At 41.0% G+C, this 26,662-nt stretch overlaps 1 protein-coding gene across 5 annotated transcripts in view; it reads left to right on the top strand.

The window, feature by feature from the left end:
- CDH13 (cadherin 13) overlaps positions 1–26,662 on the top strand; it is a 964,660-nt gene that overhangs the window by 338,262 nt on the left and 599,736 nt on the right. For all 5 annotated transcript variants that reach the window (XM_045534024.1, XM_045534023.1, XM_045534027.1 and 2 more), the window contains one exon: positions 2,281–2,489. In XM_045534024.1, coding sequence (XP_045389980.1) covers positions 2,281–2,489 — 209 coding nt within the window. The remainder of the gene's footprint in view (positions 1–2,280; positions 2,490–26,662) is intronic.

Genomic DNA, 26,662 nt, shown 5'->3' with positions numbered 1-26,662 from the left:
GAACCTTGGTTGACTGTGGTTAACTGAAACCACTGAAGGCAAAACCATGGATAAAGGGGGACTACTGTATTCGGGTTCTTTCAGGATTTCAGGAAGGCTGTATTCTCCGTGGGGTGTTGTCTTTATTGAGAACGTGTACTGGTGACAGGCAACTGGACCAGGGTTCAAATCCTGGCCCATCATTTACAACCTTTACCCTCTCCAAGCCTCAGTTTTCTTATCTAGAAACTGGGGACAGAAGGGATCAAAATAGAACTCCCATTTGTTGTCATTGTAAAGATTAAATAAGATGATGTGTGTAAAATGCTTAGCACTGAGCCTTACATGTGGGAAGTGCTCGATTTGCATTCGCCACTATTATTATCAGCTAATACGATTATTATCACCACAAGCATCATCTTCCCAGAGTAGAAAGATCAGCTTAGTCCATCAGATATTTACGTGGCTTTGACAATGTCCTAGGACATATGTAGATGCTGTCACTAAAAGACGTATACAAGAAAGTTCCTAGTAGCAATATTTTAAGAGCCCCAAACTGGAAATAGTCCAGGTGCCCACTGACAGGATGGATATAATAAATAAACTCAGCACAGCCACAGAATAGATTACTATATAGTGATTAGAATGAATACAGTGGTTCAGATACTCTGTAGTGATTAGCAATTACTATGTAATGATTAGGGAAAACTACCAGGACTTGCAGCCACACAGTGAATCTCACAACGTGTACTGCTAATGGAAGAAGCCAAACGCGAAAGAATGCATGCTGTATGATTCCATTTATATGATTCCAAATGCAGGTGGAAACCTGTGTGGCATTAGAAGTCAGGGAACATAGCCTCTGGGGAGGAGGGTAGGCATTTTACTCAGAAAGGGAGGGGACTGGTAATATTTTGTGTCGTGGTGTGCATGCTGGGCACTTGGGTGTGCCCACTTTGTGAAAGGTCATTGAGTTATACAGTCTGATTCCTGCACTTTTCTGTATCTAGGTTAGGCTTCAACTAAAGGTTTGCTATTCACGTAGGGAGCTAAAAGCAAGTAGTAGTACAATTCCATGCTTACCCACATGGGGCCTCGAAGTCTACAGCAGAAGGCAGACAGGTGAACACATGCGATACCAGCCAGACAATGTGATACCAGCCATAATAAAATTGTGCCAGGTGCAGAAGCACCAGAGAGGAGAACATGATCAGCCATCACAGCCACTGCGTGTGTCAATGCCCCACACTCTGTGTGGTTCACCCAAGGGGCCAGATTTTCCCCGTCCCTCCCCACGCATGACTAAGCTGTTCAGTGGTAGGAGCTTGGCTCACATCTGTCCACTCCCCACATCACCACTGCCAGTGCTTTCGTCTCAGCCAGGCATCTTTGGGACAACGCTGAACTGGTTGTAACTGGTTTTCTTGGCTTCTCTCTTTGCCATTCTTTATACCATTCTCCATAACCCAGATCTACTAAATTATAACCTTTGGATCGGGTCCTCTGGATTTTTAAAAAGCTCCCTGTGTGATCCTGGTGCACCCCAACCTTGGGAAGCACTGCCCTCCGCTGGCACCACAGCACACACCTGGTCTTCACCCTCTGCCCACTATAAATAGTCCAAAGCCACCAGGAAGCACCCGAATGTACTGGCTTTTCCCACTCTATCTCCAAAAGACCCTTCTAGCTTCCTGTCTAGCCTCTCCTTCTACATCCCCTGATAATGCCACCCCATTTCAAATTTGCCTCTGATCCAAGCACATCAAGCTAGTTCTCTTTGCCTGCATCTGTTTTGTTATTTAAGCCCCCCACTTTCTGCGTTTGAATTACTCAGACTGTCCTCCACCCTCTTAAGGGTCTTCTCCTGCTCCTCTTTAAGACCCAGCTCAAATATTGCCTCTACGCAGTTGTGCTCAGTGCTCCTGAGCACTCTGTGGTTCTGCCCCAGCACCTCGTACACACCAGCATCAGACCACTTCCCTCAGGTGTCACTCTGCTATATCTGACTGTCCACTCCACCCACTAACTCAAGGGCAGGCCCCTGTCCTGCTCATGTTTGCATCCTCAGTGCATAGCACCTGCCTAGAACCTGTGAGTGATCAAGGATGGGTCTTGATTGACTGAAGTCGATCAGCACAATCAAAGTCACTTGGGTACAAGAGGCTTGGCATGGGATTAAGGGCAGCGTTTGTAGACTCGGGGTTGGGGGGTGGTGAGGTGATCCACACTGAACAGGTCAGATGTCTCAAGGTCTAAGCTGTCTAACATACTCACACTCCTTCTCTTGTTTTGTTTTCCCAGTGACCTTCAGTGACTGTAAGGGAAACAACAAGCTACGCTATGAGGTCTCAAACCCATACTTCAAGGTGAACAGCGATGGCGGCTTAGTTGCCCTGAGAAACATAACCGCAGTGGGCAGGACTCTGTTCATCCACGCGCGGACTCCCCATGCGGAAGACATGGCAGAGCTCGTGATTGTCGGGGGCAAAGACATCCAGGGCTCCTTGCAGGTAACACAGCTGTTTAAAATAAGCTGGGTCCAAGGAGGAGCATTAGGTTTTGTCTGTCTTATATGGAAAATGAGTATTTAATTTATTATGTTGGCTAAGATTCTTTTTGTTATTGTTGTTGGGAATGACAGAATCCAACTCAAAAAAAAAGTTGAGGAGGGGTGATGGGTGTTTACTGACTCATGTAATTAATATATTTCAGGGATGTAATCTGAATATGTGTTGTTCAGATTAATTACTCATGTAATTAATATATTTCAGGGATAGCCTGCAGGCATGGCTATGTCCTTGTACCCAAATGATGACATCCCTTTGATCCCTGTACATCTTGTGGTTCCGTTTTCCATTTGTTGGCTTCACTCTGAGATAGTCACATCACTCCCTCATCTGAAGTTGCCCTAAAGAGTACCTCTTTCTGATAATGCCAACAAAAGCTTGAAATTTAATCTCGTGGGCTCTCTCCTTGGGTCATGTGCCCATCCCTGATCTAAACACTGTGTCCATGGGGTTGTGAGGCTCTGGTTGGCCAAGGCTGGGTCACATGCCTTTTCTTGAAGCCGGGGCAGAGTCAGCCCCACCCACCTAAAACCATATGGACTGAGAATGAAAGAAGGGTAGTCACTCAAAGCAAATTAAAGTGCTGTTTTCAGAGGAAAGGGGACGGAAGTTGGGCAGGCGAGAGCCACAGTGGCCCACTGGAGTCACACAGCAGGACAGCCATTGCTCACGGCCCTGCTCCTGTGCCAGGCTCCAGGCGCACTTCTCTCCAGATGCACAGCCATGCTGTCCCCCGCACTCCCACACGTGTACACATGTTTTGTGAGTGTCACAAACTGCTGTTCAGGCTTCCTGGTTGTGTCATTCAGAGATTTTTGCTACAGCTGACTCGCATACTTTTTCACCGGGAGTTCAGAGACTCTGTCTTCTTGAGTTTGAGTAAAGGAAGGCAAGATATGCAGCAGGACCCTAGCAAAATAATGACAGTCATGATGGTGCGCCCCAGCTTGGTGTGCTTTGTGTTTCTCCTCCCTGCTGGCCTGGTCTCCCTCAGTGTTTCAAAGCCCATGATTCTCATTGCCTTTCTCCGTCTGCTGCACTCCCCGTAGCCCTGCCTGATCTGCTCATTTTGTGCGGTGGTGGAGTGAGTGTGGGTTTCACAGCTGGAGAGCAGAGACGGTAGGACTGGCAGTGTGAGTGTTGCCTCCTGCCTGTGCTGTCTGCACGATCTTGAGAGCATCATTATCTGCAGACTAGAAGGGTTAAACATTTTCGGGTGGTAAATATGTGGCCTGTGTGCTACCCTACTCCGTCACCACGCTCATGGTAGATATTGCTAATCACGCTGGGTCTGGCCTGAGTATCTTTCCCAATGCAGTGCTTCTGGAACCTACTATCAATTGATTATTTTGAGATGTTTCTAGGGCTGGAATTTATTTGCCATTCCAGAACTGGACAAGCTCTATAATTCCCCTTCGTATCTGTGAAGCTGTGAGTTAAGGGTTGATGACAATCTGAAAATGCATCCACAGCACATCACTGATGTTTCAAAGAAAATAGGATATTGATGAATACATGCCAGCATGGAAAACATTGACACCACAACGGCAGGCTTTTCCTTTACTTAGCCACGACCATTTTCACAGTATCTCACTAACTTGTGATACAAATGACTTGGCAAATACCTAAAGCAATAAGACTGCTGGAATGTGCAGCAAAAAATGCTTCTTAGGAACACGTAAGTGGTACTGAGAGTCTCGTAAGGGGGTTTGCATATGGGATTGAATGTATTCAGATGGACATTGTTCATCATGATTGGTGACTCATCTTTATATATGGAAAACACAATGTCATAGTATTTTGCTTGAAAGAGAGCAGGTGGGATTCTGGGAACTTCCCAGGGCAAACTCCAGCTTGAGAGGCTGGGAGGCCTGAAGTTCATTACGAAGGGACCCAGCCATGAAGTGTTGGTCTCTGGAGTTTTCGTGCGATGGCTTCCAGAGGCAGAGCTCCTCTGAGTCCTGACAGTTTCTCATTTGCTGCTGTCTGAACGCATTGTCGAGAAAACTTGGCTGCAGTTGTGTCTGCTTCTCATAAAACACGCAGAGGCTGCCATGTCATTCAGTCTGCCAGACTCTAGCAGAACCAGGCATGCGTCTCCCGCCTCCAGACATTTTATGAAAATAGGGCTTGCGAAGATGCCCAGATGCATCCATAATAAAGAGCCCCAATCAAGGAAAAAAGAAAAAGAAAAGGAAAGGAAAACAAAATAGATAGCGAAAGAGTCCCTCTGAAGAGAGCACAGACTTTAATAGATACTCAGTTGGTATTTTAAGGTGGCCAGTGCTTACATAGAGCTCACCGTGTGCCAGGTGCTGCTGTCACGGGCTCCACATGCTCACTCATTTCTTCTCCTTTGCAGCTAGAAGGCAGGTGGTACTGTCCCCACTTTACTGATGGGGAACTGGAGCACCAAGAGGAAAGTGACTTGCCCAAGGTCATACAATGAATAAGGAATGGCATAAAAATGAGAATTGAACCCAGGCGGTCTGGGTCCTGAGTCCATGCCCCCGGCCAGTCCATGATTCTGCTTCTTCTTTCCCTAGGGGCTTGGCTGAGCTGGACCTTGAAGGATGGGTGTATTTGGTTAGGAATGTCCCAGGAGGGTAGGTGTCATGAGGGAATGTCTAACTTCCTTGCCTACAAGGTGTATCGCTTCTTAGCTGCGTGGCCTCAGGCAAAGTGCTTTACCTCCTGAGCCTCCATTTAATTTTGATTTTGTCATCTGCAAAATAGGGACGATAATCTACCTTTTAGGGTCTTTATGAGGGTTAAGTGAGATAATTGTGTAACTAACAGTTAGCATTTAGCTGATGATACAGCAATGACCAGTGACTGATGCTTACATGCTACTTACAGTGAGCTCAGCCCTGGGTTCATTCATGCTGTTCGTCCTCATAGCAACGTGCTGAGGGAGGCTGTTATTGGTGCCATTATCATCTGCATCTCATGGGTGAAGGGATTGAGACACATGAGACTGTCCTTTGCTCTGGTCATATAGCTAGTAGGTGGCAGAGCTGAGGCTCAGACCCCAGCAGCATAGTTCCAGAGCCCCTCCTCTCTGCCAGTGGGGGCTGTTACCTCGCCACTTGGGAGAGAGTGAGCATGCACACAGTTCACTCCCACAAACACAACTATAACAGAGGCAAGCAGGGCCTGTGGCCCAGAGAGGCAGGTGACCAGAACAACAGCTCAATGCCCTTTCAACTCCCTCTCATCCCATGGCTGAGGCTAATGGAATATTCCCATGGCTGCCTATAAGTTCTGGCCCTTTAGGTCTGGCTACCCCTTTGCATCCCTCTTCCTTGCACCTTGCATCCTGCTTCTGCACAGCCGTTTGGGATTGGCGATGCTGTTGTGCAATACGGGTACGGTTTGTGTCCTCACTCCCAGTCAGGAGCTCTGCAGTTCCCAGGGACAATTTGGCTCCACCTCAGGGGTTAGCCTGCACGTTCCATACTCCCTGCACAAGCCAGGGTCTGACATCCCAGGGTCCAGCTTTCTGGGTCAGGGGAGGCAGGAATGCTAAGTAAAAGGATGGGAACATGTGGGCAAATAGGATGGAGATAGCATCTGAAAACCAAGAGGAATTTTAGGTTGATGTGACAGGAAATAGGGAGCCATTGTTGGTTCTTGAGCAGAGGAATAGGCAGGATAAAAATAATCTTTGGGTGAATTCATCCAGGGTCCTTGACTGGAGTAGGGAGAGACTAGAGTTAATAGTTAAAATAATGGCTACCACTATTTTTGGAGAACCTATTTCATAGAACTTTCTTCGGTGTGTGCATCTCAATGTATACTTTAACGTACACTGTTTCTAATCTTCACAACCTCTCCGTGGAATTGCTGATTTTACACCCTCCATACAGATGTGAGAACTTGGCCAAGAGCCCCTAACTTGAAATTGACAGAAGTAAGATTGAATTCCAGTCTCTCTGTTCAAACACCCATTCTCCTCTCTGCCACTTTGCTCGCCAGGAGGCTATGCCACTGGGGTGGGGACTGTTGCAATTGCCCATAGGTCAAGAGATGAGGGCACAAGTTAGAGCAGCACACTAGTAATGGAGGGAAAGAGAAATGGAAGAGATGACTTGAAGGAAGAAAGAGCCAAGATTCAGTGTCCGGATGATTCCAAATCATCTAGCCTGGAGGATGGAGATGAATTGGACCAGTCAGGAAGGGAATGGTTGGGAAAGATGTTTAGTCAGGCTTGAGTGTGTTGAGTTGGAGGCTCCTAGGAACATCTTTATAGAGATGTCCAGGAGTTAATGTACAGTATGGGACTGGCTTGTAGGGCATAGATTTGAAGGAAGAACAGCTTAGTGGTAGGAATTTTAGCTTTGGTTTGAACACGAGTGGGTTCAAATTTCTGCCCCACCACTTATTGATTGAGTAACCTTGGGCAACTCATTCAACTCTCTGAACTCCAATATCCTCATCTAAAAAATAGGAATAAAAATAGAGTGTACATCGCAGACTCCTTCTGTTGGGCACAGTACCAGACATCAAGTGGCAGGTCCCATCAATGGCATTATTCTGGAACCATTAGAGGAAGAATAAGAAACTGAGGGCTAAGTGTATTCACTGAGGCCACAAGACAGAAGCCAGAGATCAGGGCCAGAAGAACTTGAAGTCAAAGGAAAGAAAGAGAAAGCGTGCTCAGAGAGGTAGGTGGGGCACCCAGCGTAACCAAAACAGAAGACGGAGATATGTCATAGTTGCTAATTTCACATCACTGTGCTTCGGAAGGAAAAACTCTCTAAAGCCAATGTAATCACAGTGAAGCCTAGTTGAGCTTCAGTAACGGGAGCCTGGCCCTTCTTTAATAAGAGGATGTGCCTCTCTCATTTTTACCTGTTACTTACGACCCTGTTTCACCTGGAAAGCCTATAGCCTGAATCTGTGAAACCCAATTGTTAATGGCTCAATTATAGACTCTCAAGCTATTTCTGCATTTTTAATGGGCTGCCCACAATCTAGTACCTGCCTGAAAAATATGAGATCACCTTAGATGTGAGTAGGCAGAGAAGCAGTTTAATCTCTCTCTTGACAGGCTCTGAGGAATTGTTATAGAGGGTGGTGAGGTTAACCTTCCGTGCACAAAAGGGGTTTCTAGCCCGTGGAAGATAATGATGAACTTGACTCACAAATTATGCCTGGATAGAATTGTGGCTTTCCCCCACTGAATCTGCAGTTTCTCACTGCCTTCCTTTCTTTCTTCCTCCCTCCCTCCTTTCCTCCCTCTTCATTGCTCTATCCTCAGCACTCAGCATGTAGTGCTCAGTAAATGTCTTTTGAATAAATGGATGAATGGAATGAGTGACCCCAGTCACACCTCTCCCTACATTGAACTCTGCCTCTTGCAATACCAAACCACTTGTGGTTACGTGAATGGGCCAAGCTTTCCCACCCCTTCACACTGGCTGCTCCTCTCTCTGGATGACGTCCCCTCCACCAATGCCCCAGCTGCCCAATGGCCAGCACCAACTGACCTGGCTAACTCCACTGATACTTCAGGACCAGCCAAAATTTCCCTTCCTGAGGTCACCTCTCTGATTATCCCCTGGCTCGCTAGGTGTTTTTCTCCCATGCTCCTCATGGAATCCTGCCTGGCTCTCCCCGATCATAGCACTAAGCTTTCACCGTCTGCTTTATTTGTGCTTGTGCCCATCCCCGTTCTGAGCTCCTGTGCAGCAGACTACGAGCATTCTGGTGCATCGGTGTGAATCCCAGTGCTGGACTTACCACATCTGCTGCAGTTTCCTTAGCTGTGAAATAAGTTCACAATAGTGTCAACTTCATAGGGATTTTGTGAGGATTAAATGAGTTAGTGTATGCAAAGTACTTAGAACAGTGCCCAACTCCTGTAAGTGCCATGAAAATGTCAGTTATTCCTCGTGATTGAGTCATCAAAGCCAGACCTATAAAAAGTGTTGAGTGAATGAATGAGGCAAATCCGGGTTATCCAATCCTTCGTCTACACCCAGCCTGACCAATTCTATCACTCCAACAGGCATCATCACCATTTCCGTCCCTCAGGTGCTCACTTCACGTGACGCACTGACTAAGCTTCCTAGAGAGGGATTTCTTTACTTCTCTGGGTCCACTTAATAAACCCTAAAGGACTCAGCAGTATTTAAAAGTTAGTTACAAATAATTTACACTTCTTAACTGGAAGTCAGTACATGGTGTTCTCAGTAAAGGGAAACTGGTCTCTCAATAAAGTTGCTGAAATTAAATGGAAAAAAAGTTTTTTTCCCCTTTTCTGTCATTTTAAGAATGCCTTAAAAAATAAAGAAAGAAAGTTATGACAAACTGAAAAGGCTAAATTTAAGGCTTGTTTATTTTGGTGGTTCATCATCACTGTAAACATGCAATTTAAAAAGACATAATTTTGGCTCCTCATCCAGTTTCAAAAATCAGGATGGAAACACTTCCAAAAAAATAAAATAAAAGGAGCAATCAGGGGAAGGAACCAGTTAGGAGAAATGGTTGTTTTGCTTTTAATTTTCAAAATAAAAATATAAAATATGTCATCAGCTACCCAGAAGCCAACAGCAACACTGCTGACTGGTATGTATCTTGCCCCCTGGGGGGATTACAATGGTTAAATCCACGGCTTCCCAGAATCTCAGGATTCCGATTGTTAAGAACCTTGCAGGACCTTGGATCTGGACTCTCTCGAGCAATGGCTGAGCGCCCTCTGTTACTCCATACGCACATTCTGGGGCATATGTAGCTAAATCATCGTAGATGATACTAAGGGGAACATGGATCTAATCTCAAATTTAGTGCTTGTCCTCCACGTGGTACTGAAAAGTCACCCAAGTCCTTTGAACTTCAGTTTTCTCATTTGTACAATGGAGATAATACCTTGGCCTTGCATGGATGCCATCGAGAGATCCATGAAATAAAACAAATGTCCTGTCTAACTCAATTCCTAGTTAACAGATGATCCTCAGTCTCTGGTAGATTATTCTTAACTATTCTAAACTACTGGGTATTAGTCTTAAATACCCAGTAAGTTGCTGTCTCTTCTATACGCTTTTCCCCATTCTTCCTGATCTCGCACATTCTAGACAAAAGTACTTTTGCACATTTGTTACTGAGATAAACTCCAGTGTTTTTCAACCCTAAGCCAACCATCTGGGGAAGTCTTTGTGGTGGCTACTGTACCATCTAACCTTCAAGACACCTGCCACACTGCACACAGGCAACTTGATTGCATTGCTTTAAAGCATCCCTGAAAATGAGAGCAACGAGCTTATGGCAAAATTAATTACCTTGTCTCAAGCCCTCACCACATTGACTGAGAGTGATGTGGAATCTTCAGAGCTGGTCAATTGTATCGATCTTGCTTACATGGAATACGTTTTGTAACTATCCCAGTGGAAAACCAATCTGTACATTTACTGTGGCCATAAAGAAATGATGAGTTAAAGATGTAGATACTTAATGTGCACTGAATTAACAAGTGTGATAACTTCAAGGACCTGTGAAGTACCACTCTCCATGGCAAAAGCCTCCCCAGTTACTATTAAGGAAAATTAGTATCCATTTAACTGTCACCCAAATTGGAGAAAATATATAGTTCGAAAATTATTGTACAGATCCAAGAATTGGGCCTAGAATTGGATATTAGGCTGTTATGTTTTGACACATGCCTAAATTTGTTATGTTTATGAGTCTTAGCTCTGGGATACTATTCAAATATGGATAAAAAGTCATCTTTTGATTCATTAATTTAAGTAGATAACAGAAACAGATTGTGGATCAGAATTAAAACTATATTCAATTAAAACTAATTTTAATTGAAATGCTTGGGGAAAAATAACTGATCCCATAATAAGTCTAGATAACTAAAAGAGGCTTCTTTTTGGCTTATGTAAACTCTAAATTTTATTTTGTACAGCAGCATGGTTCAATAGAAATATAATTAAACCCACATATGTCATTTGAAGTTGTCTTATAGTCATGTTAAAGAAACAAGTGAAATCAACTTTAATAATTTATTTCATTTAATACAATATAGGTATATGTGTAATCTATCTCTAACACATTATCATTTCACATAAGTAATGTGAACATTAATAATGAAATATCTTTTTACATTATTCTTTTCCTACTAAATCTTGGAAGTCTCTTATGCATTTTACACGTATAGCATGTATCAATTTAGTCTAGTTGATTTTAAAATACTTAATAACCACAGGTATTGAAGGGCTACTGATTGGACAGGGCTGCTCTGGAGTTCTAATGGAATATTTGCATATTTTGAAAGAAGGGTGGAAAGGAACATTCACTGAGTTCCTACCATGCGTCAGGGCGTGGCCTTGGGTCCTCGTACATGTACATCTATTTCTCTGATCCTTATAGCCAGCCTGTGTCGGTGGTGGTATCCTTCCTGTCTTACAGATGCACAAGTAGCTCAGGCTCAGAAAGGTTAAGTAACTTCACCAGTGTTGTCATCTGTCAGTAAGTGGCAGAACTGGAAGGTGAGCTGGGCCTATTGATTTGATGGAGTTGCTGCTATTTTGGTAATACTGACATTTACAGCAGAACTAGTGTTTTTCTGTTCCCTAGAAAAGTCTCTGGAATGACATAGGAAAACTAAAAAGTGGTTAGGAATAAAAATGAATTCAGGGCTGAGCATAATTCCTAAAGAAACGTTAGGTAGGTGGACAAGCCCTGTGTTATCGTAACACTTTATAAAAATTTTCCCCATGATAGAATCTTTGGAAAAAGAACCTCATGGAAATAGCGCAAGATTTTTAAATGTAAACGTCTCCTAGGTCGGAGACTTTATCTCATTTATCTTCACAGTCCCAGAGTCTAGGGAAAATGCCTTACATTTATATTTTTAAATTACAATTTCAATTTCCTTTTCATATGCATTATCTGATTGAATCCTCAGAACAATGCCTGCACACAGTGTCATTCCTGTTAGATGAGTTAGGAAGCTGAGACTCACAGGTGGGTCGTAGGTCACAGAGCTGGTGGAGAGGCATCCCCAGTATTCAAATCCACAGAATTCCCCAAGTCCGGCGCTCTATCCAAAGTTAGCTCCCCAACAGCTGCTTGGGGCTTTTTGAGGAAATAGAATACAGTATTGTCAGAGGTAAATTTTTACCTAGCATCTGTGATAAAAGAAGATAATACAATAAAATGCATGTTTTCTATGCTCTCTGATATGCTTCCACCCTTCTCTTTATTATTACCATAAATCAATACTAGTCAATTCTAAATGTAAATATATGGAAGATAACCTCTTTGTAAAATTTCCCTCATCTGGAACTTCCACAGCAGTTCACATGGAGACACTTGGTCACTACAGACTTTTCCAGTCAGCATGGCTGCTCTTATTAAGATGAAATGACACAGAGAAGTTTCCAAGTGGTTAGAAATAAAAATTAATACCAAACTGAGCAAGACTTCTAAAGAAACTTTAGGTAGGTAGACAAGCTCTGTGTTGTCATAACAGTTTAACAAAACTTTCCTCGTGAATGGAATCTTTGGAAATAGAATCTCATTTCCAAATGATTCAGGACAAGGTTTCCAAATGTAAATGTCTCCTAGGTTTGTCGCTGTAAGAGTCTGGTCCCACGAGAGGAAAAAAAAAAATGAAAACAAAAAACTCCAGTAATTAGAGAACAGTCTTTGATACAGACCATGGAGTCTCTACATTTACTTCTGTGCTCTCAATACTACAAACTTAAGTAGCAAAGAAAAAGGGAAGTATATACCATTTACTCAGTCTTTCTACACCCAGAATATAGGCCAAATTACATGGTCTCATCCAAACCTATCCTCCTTTTGGGTAGATGCCTGTGACCTGTGGACTGCTGGCCCCTGTGGCCGGGGCATGATTTGTGACAGTTGACAAGCCGGCAACTCCTCTTGGACCACACTGTTGAGGCTGTGTGATCCTCAACTCAATTGCTGTTCAGGCAAAGGCAAATTTCAAGACGTCACATAGACAAACAGGAAGCACTTGCAATCTGTCCCGGGACCCAGCTTCATTGTAGTTGATTTTGTCTTTTTTTCCTGGCTCCTGTTAAAGAAGTGAAAACCTTGTCCCCTCTGGTCCATACCCTTTAGGGGTGCTACATTTAAAAAAACTGTAATTCTCCTTAAAATTCCCACACCCCACTGGGGCCCGGTAGCAACTGTGGATATTGTTTTTTGCTGAATTGCTCCTGTCTTTTTAAATAAAGCAACAAGTAGCAACAATCAAAAAGCAAATATTTTATGTGTGTAGTTATCAAAGTATAAGACAGCTGCATTTTAGCAGAAAACAAATTTTGCAAACACTTGCTCTTCTTTCTCTATCATGCAAAGAAAGATTAATTATCCAAAAAAAGCAAACAAAAACTTTGAGTAATACCCCATATACGTTTTCAGGATTTTACACATCAATAGACCTAAACACAGGCAGAGAAATTGCAAATGCTGACAAAGATGGCATCTTAAAGCTCTTGGCGATTCCTGTCTCCCAAGACTGGAGAACATTGCCAACTGGGAAGGACTTTAAACAGAGCAGGAGCCTCTCTAGGGAAGGAGTAGCTACAGATATTTGAGGGCTACTCAAGGCTAAATGGGCTAAAAAGATATTGAGACTGTCTTCTAAGCAACAGTTCCAAAACCTTCTCCTTAATGAAGAGGCAGCCTTCAGTTGCCCTGAGCTGAGCACTCTGACCCGATTAAGTCCAGCCCTCCCATCCAGCCTTGTTGCAATTCAGAAAGGAGATTGTAGAATCTTTACTGCTGTTCTTGTTTTCCCCCACCAATCAGAGAAGGTGGGACCTGAGATCCAAGAGGGGGCTTTTCCTTTCCCTGATGGCTGCGCAGTTTCTCCTGACGCCCAGCTCTTTATGGAAATCTGGAAATCAGATGGTTCCTCCAACTTTCTTTTTGCAGCAAATCCTTTTGACAGAAGCGTGCATTGTCAGCCAACCCCTTCATGAAATCAGGCAAATTAGGCTTCTTTTGACAGCAACTTTTACAACTTCTTTCCTTTGAAGATAGAAAGCTATAAACAGTATGGTGGTTCGCCAAGAAACCCAAGGAATGGTCGGAATAACTATAGCCAGACTTTTTCTGAACACCGCCTTCTGCCCGTCGCTCTTACTCCACATGCCTGTGTATACTCTTTTTTTCTTTATTTAAAGCCTCTGCTGTGAAATTTAAGACAGCTAATCAAGATGCATTATTTTCCTCCTGGCATTGTCCATTCTCGTAAACCCAGGTTAACACAGATAATTGAGACTTGGCTGCTTTTTTATTGCAACTCCCTTATTCAGTTTGGCCATTGTTAGCAAAGCCTCGCTCCTAAGAGGATGACCATCAGTCTTATTTGTCTTATTATCTGTGATTTCCTCTTTCAGTCAGGGCTTTGAATAATATTTTTTGCTGAAGAATAGAGAGGGGGCAGTAAGAAATGGGACCCAGAAATTGAAACTGAATCAAAGAAAAAGCAAAGCAAAAAAAAAAATTTTCCCTATATTTTCCCAAATTCTACGTAAATCTTATAATTTTGGTATTTGTGTATTACGTAAAGTAAAATTATATACTCCATAAGGGTAGAGACTTGACTGAGTTGTTCATTGCTATGAGTTTAGCATTTATAATATCTGGCACTGAATGAATACCTACTTAATGACTTTACAAATGCCAGAGACGGAATGAATACTGGTGTTAATAATGCAGATCATAGCCAACATTTATTTAGCTCAAACTCTGTGCCAGGCACCACTTGAAGTACATTTCTTATGTTAAGTCATATAATCTTTACAACAACTCTACAAAATAGGTACTATTATCTTCATTTTACAGATTAATAAAGTGTGAGACATGGAGAATATATGTGACCTGTGCAAGATCATACAGCTAGGATATTTTGGAGGCATACTTTGTACTCAGACTTTTCAAAAAAGCATTTAACAAAACATCTTATCCTTTTTGTCAAGATAGAGAAATGTGAGCAGAATATTATTACAGTAAAGTGGATTCAGATTGGTCACATAGCTGCATCCAAAAGGTTTAAAAAATAATCTCTGCCAGGTTGGCGAACAGTTTCGGCATGCAGTGATGGAGATGAAGATGTGAAGATGTTTGTTAGCTGAAAACTTTCACAGCTCTGGAATTCTAATAGTATGACAGATTCAAATTTCAAAACGAACTCAAGTATCTCTAAGGATGGCCTGAAATTAATAAAGCAACACCGAGTAGGTATAAGTATGAAGCCCTGTATGTAGGCAAAAAAAAAAAAAATTCTGGAACACAGGATGGGGGAGACGTGAAAAGGACTTGGTTGATGAGGCATTCACGCTTGTGGAACTGTGCCAGCTCCCTCTCGGCAGGTTCCTGCCCTATTGCTACTCTGTAATTATTCATCCTTAATTTATTGCTCATCACCTTGAGCACCACACCAAGACATTTCCATTTACCTTAAGCAATAAGTCCTACCCCACTGCCTGCAATTTTCTGCAGCTGGCCTTGCACTTTTCTCTGCTGACAAAAGTTCATGCCATCCGTCTTGAGCTTTCTCAATTCCCTCTTTCCTCTCTGTCCACCCCTATTCCTTCCGTTTCCTCTTAGATCAGCTCTTCCTCCTCTTTCTGATACATCCCTTCACCTGTGCCCTGGAACCCACTCCTTTCGCCTCGTTTTTCAGTAAGCGCGCCCCTTCACATTCTTAGATCTTAAATTGTTCCCTTCTCTCTGGGTCCTCCCCCGGCCTCCAAATATGCCCACATCTTCCCGTGCTGACCCAAATTATCTCCCTTTCATACCACTACCCTCCCCGCTTCACCACTGTTCTTGGAAACAGTCTTCATTTAACATTTCTACTTCATTGCAAACTCATATGTTAATATTCCAAAATAGGGCTCCTCTCCTGCAACATTTTGCTGAAATTCTCCTTTGAAAGTCATGAAACTGAACAGTTGATTTTCTTAACCTTTTTCTTAGTCCTGAGCCTACTTGAATTCTCTGAAGCTTATTTTTAATTTTAATGTTATTGAGATAAAAATGGTGTAAGATAAAACCAAGGGACACTTAATACACTCACCATGTTATAAAACCACCACCTCTAGCAAGCTCCAAAATGTTTTCATCACCCCAAAAGGAAACTCCGTACCTATTTAGCATTTTCTCCGCATTCCTCCCTTCCCTGTGCCCCTGGCAACCCTCAATCTGCATTCAGTCTTTATGAATCATCTATTTGCTATATTGTATTTTATATAAATGAAATCATACAACACATGGTTTGTTTGTGGCTGGCTTCTTCCACTTAGCATAATATTTTGAGATTCATGCACATTGTAACATATATCACTACTTCATTCCTTTTGAGGGCTGATAATATTCAATCATACAGATAAACCACAAATTGTTTATCTGTTCATCTGTTGATGGCCTTTGGAGCTGTTTTTACCTTTTGGCTATTGTGAACAGTGGTGCTACCGAGATGAGTGTACATGTACTTATTTGAGTGCTAATTTTCAATCCTTTGGAGTTTATACCTAGGAGTGGAATTGCTTGCTATCTCATAGGGTAATTCTATGTTTAACTCCATGAGAAAACACTGTTTTCCCCAGCAGCTGAACCACTTCAATTCCCACCAGAGCATTCGGCAGCTCTCCTTGAAATGCTCTCCCCTTTGTCACCTAAGACATTGTACTGTGCTTGTTTTCCCAGTCTCGGTATATGGCAACCCATATATAGTTGTTTTTCCTCCCCTAGCTCCTCTTCCTATTCCTCCTGCTACTGGAAGTGCTCATCCATTTTCTATCTTGATTTACCTCTGCTGCTGTTTGCTATCCTCAACAATCTCATGCAACCTAGTTGCTTTAAATATCCCCTCTCCATCGTGTCTCCAAATCCATGGCTCCGTTTCTGACCTTGAGTTCTTCATACCTGCTGGACATCTTCACCTGTAATGTGGAGTTAGTGTGTGTGTGTGTGTGTGTGTGTGTGTGTGTGTGTGTCTTCAAATACTTGCCCTCCTACACTTGTTAAACCTCATCTTCCTGGAGGCTCTATTTCTTGCGATGGCATTCTTGTCTTCCCAGGCACCCAAGCCCAACACCTTGGATTGTTCCTTGGTGCCTCACCATCTGAGAGGTCAATGGCACTTTTTATCCTTTTTCTCTCTCCCTTGTGGTTTTTACCTGCATACTTTTCTCCATTTCAACTGTCACAACTGGTTTAGGCATCATTTTCCTCTTACCTTGCCATGGTGGGGCCACTCTCTCTTAAGTTTGTCATCTTCCCTTCCCTCGTGAATTAATCCACATGGCTGTTGCTGCTGAAGTGACTTCCCAAGGAACAGCTGGGATCATATCATGCCCTAGTCAAAGGCTATCAGTCTTCCTATGTCTCCTGAGCAACATTCAAATTAATCCCGAACTGCTTTGTCCTTCCCACCCCTCACAGCTCCCTGTCACTCATGTGATTCTCCCACCAAAGTGAGCTCCTCATCCTCCATGCTCACTTAAAATGATGTGGTCCCTTGCAGGTCTATCTCCAAGAGTGGTGTAAGGGGGAGGCAATAGGCTCCCAGGAATGAGGACCACATTAGGAGTTGTGATACTTGACTTATTAATTAATAATATGTATTTTTAGCCAAACAAATGCTATATGCCAATAGGTGAACCCATTGCTATGGATTTCTTTTCTTTTTTTTTCTTTTTTTTTTTTTTGAGATTTGTAATCTTGGTGAAAATGATGCTATGAAAACATGATATACTTTCAAGTCTTACTAATTACATAATTTACAACATTGAAGGTGGGTAACTCTATAATCTGAATTTCGTTAAGACACTCAGGATCCTTTACAAACATGCTAGGTTCCCATGTAGAGCAAGAGCTGTCAGCAAATCTCTGCTTATTGACCATAAGAGCCATATCTGAGCCTCTACTACCATCAGCTGTAACTCTAGTTATCACTTGCAGTACCTGTCATTTATTGTCTCATTAAGGATGAAGTATTCAAATCCCTGGGGGAAACAAGGACCAGAAAGTTGCCTATTTCCTCTGAGAGATACAGCCCTCTTTTCTAGGATTTCTTTCTTTACTTGATATATTTTGACTATGGCTTCTTTGGTCAACCATTTTTTTTTTTTTCCGTTAACTTTGTCCTTGTTGATGCTAATGTACTCTTGTCATGTGGAAATGAGAATAATTCAGATATTGTAAGAGAAGGAAAATGGTTAGATAAATTAGAAGCATGAATAATTTATGGAGAAATAATTCAAGCAGCTAACTATATTGTGCATTCTCTGCTTACTTCATGAATGATCCATATGCCAAGTCCATATGAGTTAATGTTTATTTCTGGAAACCTTTACCAAAATGAGCAAGAAGTAGTAAATGCCTCATTATCCTTTCAGAGCGCCTAATGATACATTATTTTCCTGTTATAAAACATCAAGGTTTCTGAATGCATTGTTATAAATCCAAACTGTCAACATTTCTTTAGCAAGAAAAAGCACAGAATCCTATAGAAATAAGATGTAAGATTAACAATTCAGGCTCATATATTTTCATCTTTTCCTGAATTCTACCATACATAGCAGAAAACTGCAATCCATATTTTTATAGAAAATATATTATGAAGACTCATAAAACATTTAAGAACATTTATAAAAGCAAAAATGGAACTTTCAGAAATAAAATCTTAAATAAGAAAATAGAAAAGACAGACCATCAGTAGTGATTAATACAATAGACATTTTATAAAGTAGTGTTTGGGGAAATAGTTTGTATAGACTGGGCCAACATCTAAAGATATTCTGGTAATTCTTTCCCCATAAGAAGACTTTGTGGAAGAGGCAACAAAGTGAGGCATTTAATAGGTAAGTCACTGGAATCCCATTTCCTGGGTTTAAATCCCAGCTCTGGATTTCATAAACCCTATGGTTTGGTACTAATTCTTTTAACCTTTTTAAGACTTTTTCAGTCAGTGAATGGGAATAAAAATAGTACCACCTCCTAGAGTTAATATTAGAGTTGAACAATGTAATAAATGTGAGGTTCTTAGAGCAATACCTGGCACATAGTAAGAACTAAATAATGTTATCCAGTAAAGACAGAATGGCCATAGAATATGTCTCAATATGGTATTCGTAGCTAAAATTCCCAGAGGTGGGGAGTTCTGGCTGTAACTGTAACTTAATGTAGGAGCTAAAAGCTTAATATAGAGTCTTAGGAGTGTCACTAGGACTCGTAGTGTCAACAGGACTCAGATACCTTTTCTCCATTGGTTTGTTTTTTCCCTGCTTTCTATGTATCCTGATTTTTAGATAATCTCTCTTCTTGTGTATCAAGAAGACACACAGATATTACGGTAATCCAAACAAGATCTATTCACAATGAGATGATTTACCAAGGTAAGGTGACATATAGGAGCCACATGAGAACTCAGGGATATAAACTGATAACTACTCCAATTAAAAGCAGGTTGTTCAGCTGAATTTTTTTAAAAGCTATGTAATACTATAAATGTAAGGATACAGAAAGATTAAGTATGAAAGACTTTAAAGAAATTTATCTTACAAACATTAACCGAGAGAAAGTTGGTATGGCAATGCTGTATTAGAGGAAATAGACTTTAAGGAAAGAAGTATTACTATAGATAAAGAGGGGTATTTTGTAAGTATAAAACCATACAATAGGAAGATATAATAATCCTAAATTGAGTTTTATTCAGTAACATACAAAGCAGTCCCCCCTTATCTGTGGGAAATATATTTCAAGACCCCCAGTAGATACCTGAAACCATGGATAGTAATGAACTCTACATACATATATAGTCGGGTGCCACATAACATTTTGATCAATTATAGTTGGTTATTTATATGATGGTGGTTCTGTAAGATTATAATTCCATAAGACTATAATACTGCATTTTTACTATATCCTTTCTATGTTTAGATATGTTCAGATACACAAATACTTACCATTGTGTTACATTTGCCTATTGTATTCAGTATAGGAACATGCATTACAGGTTTGTGGGCCTATGTGTGTAGTAGGCTTTGTGTAAGTGCATCCTGTGATGTTCAGAAAAGGATGAAATTGCCCGACGATGCATTTCTCCAAATGTATCTTTGTCATTAAACTAGGCGTTATTGTACTATGTTTTTCTTTATACATACATACCTATGATAAATTTTAATTTATAAATTAAACACAGTAAGAGATTAATAACAACTAATAAAATAGACACTTATAACAATATGCCAGTATCATCACTCTTGCCCTTTGGAGCCATCATCAAGTAAGTAAAATAAAAGTTACTTGAACACAAGCACTGTGATACCTCAACAGTTGGTCTGATGACTGAGACAGCTACTAAGTGACTAACGGGCAGATAACATATACAGCATGTACACCCCGGACAAAAGGGTGATTCACGTCCTGGGTGAGATGAAGTAGGATAACATGAGATTTCATCACATTACTCAGATTGGCACCCAATTTAAAACTTATGAATTGTCTATTTCTGGAATTTTCCATTTGATATTTTTAAATTTTAGTTGACCACAGGTAACTAAAACTGCAAAAAGCAAAACCACAGATAAGGGGAGACTAGACTGCTGTAAAAAACAAAACTAATGTGCAAAACAGAACTAATAGGAAAAATAGGGAAACACATCATCAGAACTGAAAATTTTAACAGACCTCTACATAGCTGATATAACAATTAGTCTAAATATAAATGAGGATAATGGAAATTTCATTAAAGTATGAACTCTTCACCTAAACATTGCATAATATACATTCTTTTCAAGTACACACGGAATTGTTACCAATATATCATATTATACTGGTCGTAAAGTACATCTAAATAGATATCAAAAGATAGAACTCATACAGGGTAGGTTTTCTGACCATTGTGGACGTAAGCCAGAAATCAATAACAAAAGAACTGGAGGATCCCCACATGCTTAGAAACTAAGCAGTACACTTTGAAATATTTCATGGGTAAAATAAATAAAATAAGAAAGTAGAAAATATTTGGCATAGTATACAATGAAAATATGACATAACAAAACTTGAGGATGCAGTTAAAGTAGAGGAAAAATTTACAACCTTCAATGCGTACGTAAATCTGAGGACAGAAAATTTAACTCTAATAAAGGGAAGAAAATGATAAAATCACTAGCATAGAAAGTAGATATACAGTAGGAAAAAATAAACTTCAGTCTTTGAAAGAAACTCAGCCCCTAGTAAGGGTGAGCGAGCAAAAATGAAGAGAAGATACACTTGCTAATAAAAGGGATGTGAAAGAGACATCACTAGGGACCTCCCCGGCTAAACAATGGAAGAGGGAGGGCATTGTTAACACATTTATGAACTGACAAATTCTCTAAAAACATAAAAAGTACCAAAACATACCAAAATATAGAAAATTTGAACAGTCCTATATTTATTAAATTAGAACTCTATAGCTTAAGAAAATTGCCAGGCCAGATGGTGAAGTATACCAAACTTTTAAAGAGCAAACTACACCAATCATATACAAAATTTTCCAGAAAATAGAAAAAGTAAAACCCTTTTGAACTTCTTTAAGGCCAAGATAACCTTCATCACAATTACTGACGTGAACATGGATAGAATGAAAAATTAAAAGCAAGTCTCTCTTATGAGTGTATATGAGAAGATGAATAAATTGGACTTCTCTGAAAGTAAAAACCTGTGCTCATCAAAATACACTACTGAGAACGTGAGAAGGCAGTCTATAAAGTGGGGAAAAATATTTGTAAAATACGTATCTATTGTAGGACATTTATCCAGGACACATTAACGACTCCTACAAAACCATAACCAAAGGGCAGAGCACCCAATTAAAAACAGGGAAAGGATTTTAACAGGCCTTTTATAAAAGAGAATATCTAAATGACCACTAAACATATCAAAAAGCTTATACCGTCCTTTAGTCATCAAGGAAATGCAAAGTAAAACCACAAGGAAATTATGCAGAGATACTATTACACACCAAAATAACTTAGAATAATTTAAAAAAAAAACTAAAATTACCAAGTGTTGGCAAGGCTGTGCAGCGATCAGAAATCTCACACACTGCAAAGCTGAGCATCCTATGACCTAGAAATTCTACCTCTAAATCTATGCCTAAAAGAAATATATACACATGTACGCCAAAGACACTCGCAAGAATGTCCAGAATGATACTATTCATAATAGCCAAATACTGGAAACAACCCAAAAGTCCATCAAGAGACAAATGGATAAATTTTTGTGTGTACATAAGATGGGTCATATGTAGCAATAAAAAATTCTCTTATTATGCTCAAGAACGTGGATGAACCTCATAGACACAACATTGCATGAAAGAAGTCAGGCAGGAAGGAGAATATTCCATGTAGATGGAGTTCAACAGCAGGCAGAATTAATCTATGGTGACTATGGAAATGAGAATGGTGGTTACCTTTGGAAGGGGCCTGATGAATGTGTTCTTGTGACCTCACTAATTACAGGCATGTTGTTTATGCTGACAAAATCTCTTGCCAACCATGCTGCTGAGGGGTGGCGTGGGCAGAGGAGGACTGCATGTCAGGAGCCAGTCTCCTGTCCGGAGCTGCCCTGACCACGCAGAGAGGAGATAATAATGATACTTCTGTAATGATGTTCTTATGTTTCTCTTGCAAAAATGGAACTGGACACATAGGAAAGAAACAAAATAGTCTCATATAGCACATTAGAAACTAGAAAGCTTTTGAAGTCAGCATCTGGGGTGGACCTAAAAACAAATGTGCAGTCTGAGAAAAAGAATTACTGCTGACACACGCTGCTCTCACAGAAACTGTCTGGTGATGAGATTCTCTCCCCTCTAGGACTCTAACAAGGCTTCGCAAGGATAGTTTCTTGCTTTCCTTTGCTTTTTTATTTTCCTGCCTGATAGAACCTCTTGCTATGGCCTAATCCATTCTTATTCAAAGATGGATGTACTTGTTTTACTGCATCTGTCTTCATTTGAGTTTCCCAGAAAGCAAAGGCTAAGGCAAGGGCTTGGGTGCAAGAACATTATATGGGAGGTGGTCCCAGCCTTTTTATTTAGGACCAAAATCTGACTTGGATTGTGAATTGTAGGCCTCCCTTGGAAGGAGGAAGAGTGAATGGGAAGAGAACTTTTGAGGGCTCTCCGACATTTCCTGAGACCTTACTTGGAGCTAAGAGCTGTGCTAGGTGCTTTCTTCTTTTAACTCATATAATATTATGTAATTCACAGAGAGGCAGCTGAGGTGTAAAGGTTACGTCGTGTGCCCACTCTCTCATAACTTTTAAGTAATGAAGCCATCAGGAAGAGTCGAGGTCAGGGCTGAGTCTAGAGCCTGCACTCTCACACCCCGTGCAGTGCTGTCCTTACCCCACTGTCTCAGCACCTCAGATCTCTGGGCCAGGACACACTGGTTTAGGTACAATGATGAAGTGGATAATAAATGCCTCATCTCATTCCTTCTTTCTGTTGTCACAGCCTGCTGTGAATCCTTGGCTCCAGCTGGGACACACACAAGCTCGGGTTGCCTCTACATAGCGTCCCTTCATTTTCCCCTAAGCAACATGTGCCAGCCTGGACACTTGCCTGGTAGTCATTTTATCTCACCTGTGAGCAGCATGCCCCTGTCACTGAGGTGCCAACGACTCTCTCTCTCCTACACTCCTGGCAGAGGACATGGCACGTAGTGGGTGCTCAGTAAAAGTTCACTGGCAGAATGAATACAGGAGTAAATACATGAACTCACACATTCATCTGTCCATTTTCTAGATGAGAAATCCAGTCTTGGTTTCTCTGACACCAAACTCTTACACAAAGTCACACAGCACAGTGGAGGAGAATCGGAGTTAGAACTCAGGGTTCCAGGCTTCTGTTCTTGTGTATTTTCAATTTCTAACCGTGTGTTCCATGCATGTAAATATTTTAACAGGCATCTCCTGGAGATAATCCAGGAGGTGACTCTGATGGTAGATAATTGAGGCTCCACATCAGGGCTGCAGAGGGGCTTAAGTGGGGTGGGAGGATTTTTCTGTGTCCCTTACGTCACATCACATGGAATTCTCAGAATCATGGTTTAGACTAATCCTCTTTCCAAAATGGTTTCCCAGTGACCTTCTCCCTGTGCCAACCCCAGAATACAATGGGATGAGCAACTTGCAGGTCCAGATGCAGGCAGTGAGTGAGCAATGCCTTTCCCAGCTAAAAATTCCTCTTAGCCATCGTGGTGTGCTGGGGAGGATGCTCTCCCATGTCCTGGGTGACCAGCATCAGCGGATCCAGGGCACCCACCACAAAATTGTCACCAAATGACTTTGACACTAAAGAGTTCATGTTGCTATTCGCACCACAGCTAAATGAAACCAGAGACCTCCAGTTATAAAGTTAGCTAAAATCTGTATAGTGACACATATCTAAAATGAGTTGACAAAACAAAAAGAGGCCCCAACCCAAATATGGCAGTTGTGAATAATCTCTGTCCAAATGTCCCAGCAGAAGTCCCAGACTTTAGATTTGCCAGTGTCTGTGTAAATGCCCATGCTAATGTTGGCACTGGGATGTCACAAGGTCAGGAGATGATTATCTGAGAGAGAGGGGCCCTCTGGGAAGGCTGTGGGAACTGAGATTGGGAGCTGGGAGCTGAGATGGTGAGCCTGGGCAGGATTAGAATGTATGGAAAATAGGGAAATGAAGAAGGGGCATTTTAGCAAAATAGATGGTGTCAGGATGGCTGAGGCTTTGGCAGCAGATGGAGTTGGGTGGCCTCTCTTGGATATTGGTTCTGAGCCTTTCATCTGGAAAGACAGAGCTTGCTCTAAGAATAATGATGTCAAAGATCCTTCTCATTTAAATGTCTGATTAAATACTACCTCTTCAGATAAGCCTTCCCTTACCACCTTACTTAAATTGGGCATGCTCTATTAATTTTCTTTCACAGCAGTGTGTGTGTGTGTTCCATTCATAGCATCTGTCACAATTTGTAATTTTTTAAAGCATTGATTCTTTTTTTTCTTTTTTTTCTTTTTTTACTTTTTGTCCATCTCTCATTCCCGCTAATTCCTCACTGTGTCCTTAACACTTAGCCAGTGCTCCATAAAGAGGTATTGGATTAATAAGTACATCTCTAATTGAATAGTTGTTAGACCATAAATATCCAGTGATTCTTGTGATGTCTCATGGCTGAGTTCCAGGGATCAGTGGGAAGAGGGACAAAGGAGGAGGCTCAGTTTTCCTCTCTGTGCAGTGGGAAGCAAGAGAGTGACCCTCAGAATAATTGTGAGATGACCACGCTGGCTGCTGTGTGATAGGTGGGTTAGAGCAGTCACTCAAGTGGGTATATTTCAGTTATCTGTTCAAGTGAGACATTTCAGTTATCTATTGCTGTAGAACAAACTACCCCAAACAGACTTAAAACAGCCATTCCATTTGGTCGTGTTTCTGTGAGTCAAGAATTCTAGCAGGATCTGGGGGCTTGTCAACTGGGTCTTTCACTTAGCTATTTTCAACTGGTAACTTATTAATAGCTAACTTATTAATAGATGACATGCATATGTCATCTTGGTGTGTCTTTTCCTGGCCTCTTTCTTTCTTTCTTTTTTTTTTACTTTAATTTTTTTATTTCTGCATATTATGGGGGTACAAAAGTTTAGGTTACATATGTTGCCCTTGCCCCCCCCTCTTTCAATATGCTATCTTGTGCTTCCTCATAGCAAATCAGATATCTGGTGGTTGGCATTTAAAGGGACCATTGCAAGTGTGTGAAAGTGGAAACTATGGTTTTCTTAAGGCCCAGCCCCAGAAGTTACACAGTATTCCACTGTGTTCTGTTGGTCAAAGTAGCCAGGGTTATCTCAAACTTAAGGGGAGGGGAAATACATTAAACCTCTGGATGAGAAGATTGGCAAAGACTCTGCAGCCATTTTTAATGCATCCCAAAGGAAAGACTGGTGAGAATGTTGTTACAATAAACCCAGCCTAAGGCTGTAGCAACAGAGATGGAGAGACATGGGTCGGCTTGAGGTAAGATTGGAGGTAGGCATGGCAGGGCTTGATAATGGTTGTCTTGACATGGTTGGACAAGCAAGGGGTTATTTATCTCTACTGGTTTCCTATTACTCTGTAAAAAATTAGCCCAAACTTTGTGGCTTATAACAACACAAATTTATTCTCTTACAGTTATGGAGTTCAGAAGTTCAAAATGAGTCTTACAAAGCTAAAATCAAGGTGTCAGCAGGACTGGTTCCTCCTAAAGTCTCCAGGGGAAAATGTGTTTCTTGCCTCTTCAGCTTCTGGAGGCTGTGTGTGGCCCCTTCCTCCATCTTCAAAGCCAGTTGTGTAACATCTCTTTGCGACAGTCCTGAGAATAGTGAGACAAGTTGGGCAGAGGCAAGTGAAGGGACAGAATCAAGATTCGAATAGACTAAGTATGACACATTTGTGATATGCCCAAGTAGAGATGTCATAAAAAGTCAGATATAAGTCTCATATTCAGAGGCAGAAATGTATACCTTGGATTTATCAACATAAAATTATATGAGGATTGTTGAGGTCATTTAGGAAGAGATTTTATAGCACCATCGTCTAATAGAAATATAATGTGAGTCACATATGTAAATTTAAATTTTGTATTAGCCACATTAAAAAAGTAAAATAAAACCGAAAAATTAATTTTAGTAATATCTTCTTTAACCTAGTATATTATATAACTATCATGTCATCATTTAATCAATATAAAAATAATGATATAATTTAGATAATTTTTTCCATACTAAGTTTTAGAAGCTCAGTATGTTAGCATGCTTTTCAATTTGGATTAGCTACTTTTTTTGATGGAATGAATTTATGCATTTGATTTTTTTAAAAATGTATTCTTACTATTATTTTTGATTGACAAATCATAATTGTGTACATCTATGGGGTACAATGTGATGTTTTATTTATACAATGGCATTATTAAATCAAGCTAATTAACATATCAATCACCTCCCTAACCTGCCATTTTTTTTATGGTGAGACATTAGAAATTTACTCTTAGTTATTTTGAAATATATGATATGTTATTATTGACTATAGTCACCATGCTGTACAGTAGATCTCA

Source organism: Lemur catta, chromosome 20 (assembly GCF_020740605.2).
Source record: "Lemur catta isolate mLemCat1 chromosome 20, mLemCat1.pri, whole genome shotgun sequence".
Lineage (NCBI taxonomy): Eukaryota > Metazoa > Chordata > Mammalia > Primates > Lemuridae > Lemur > Lemur catta.
Note: the sequence above shows the minus strand (reverse complement) of the source record. Positions and strands in the feature narration are given on the sequence as shown.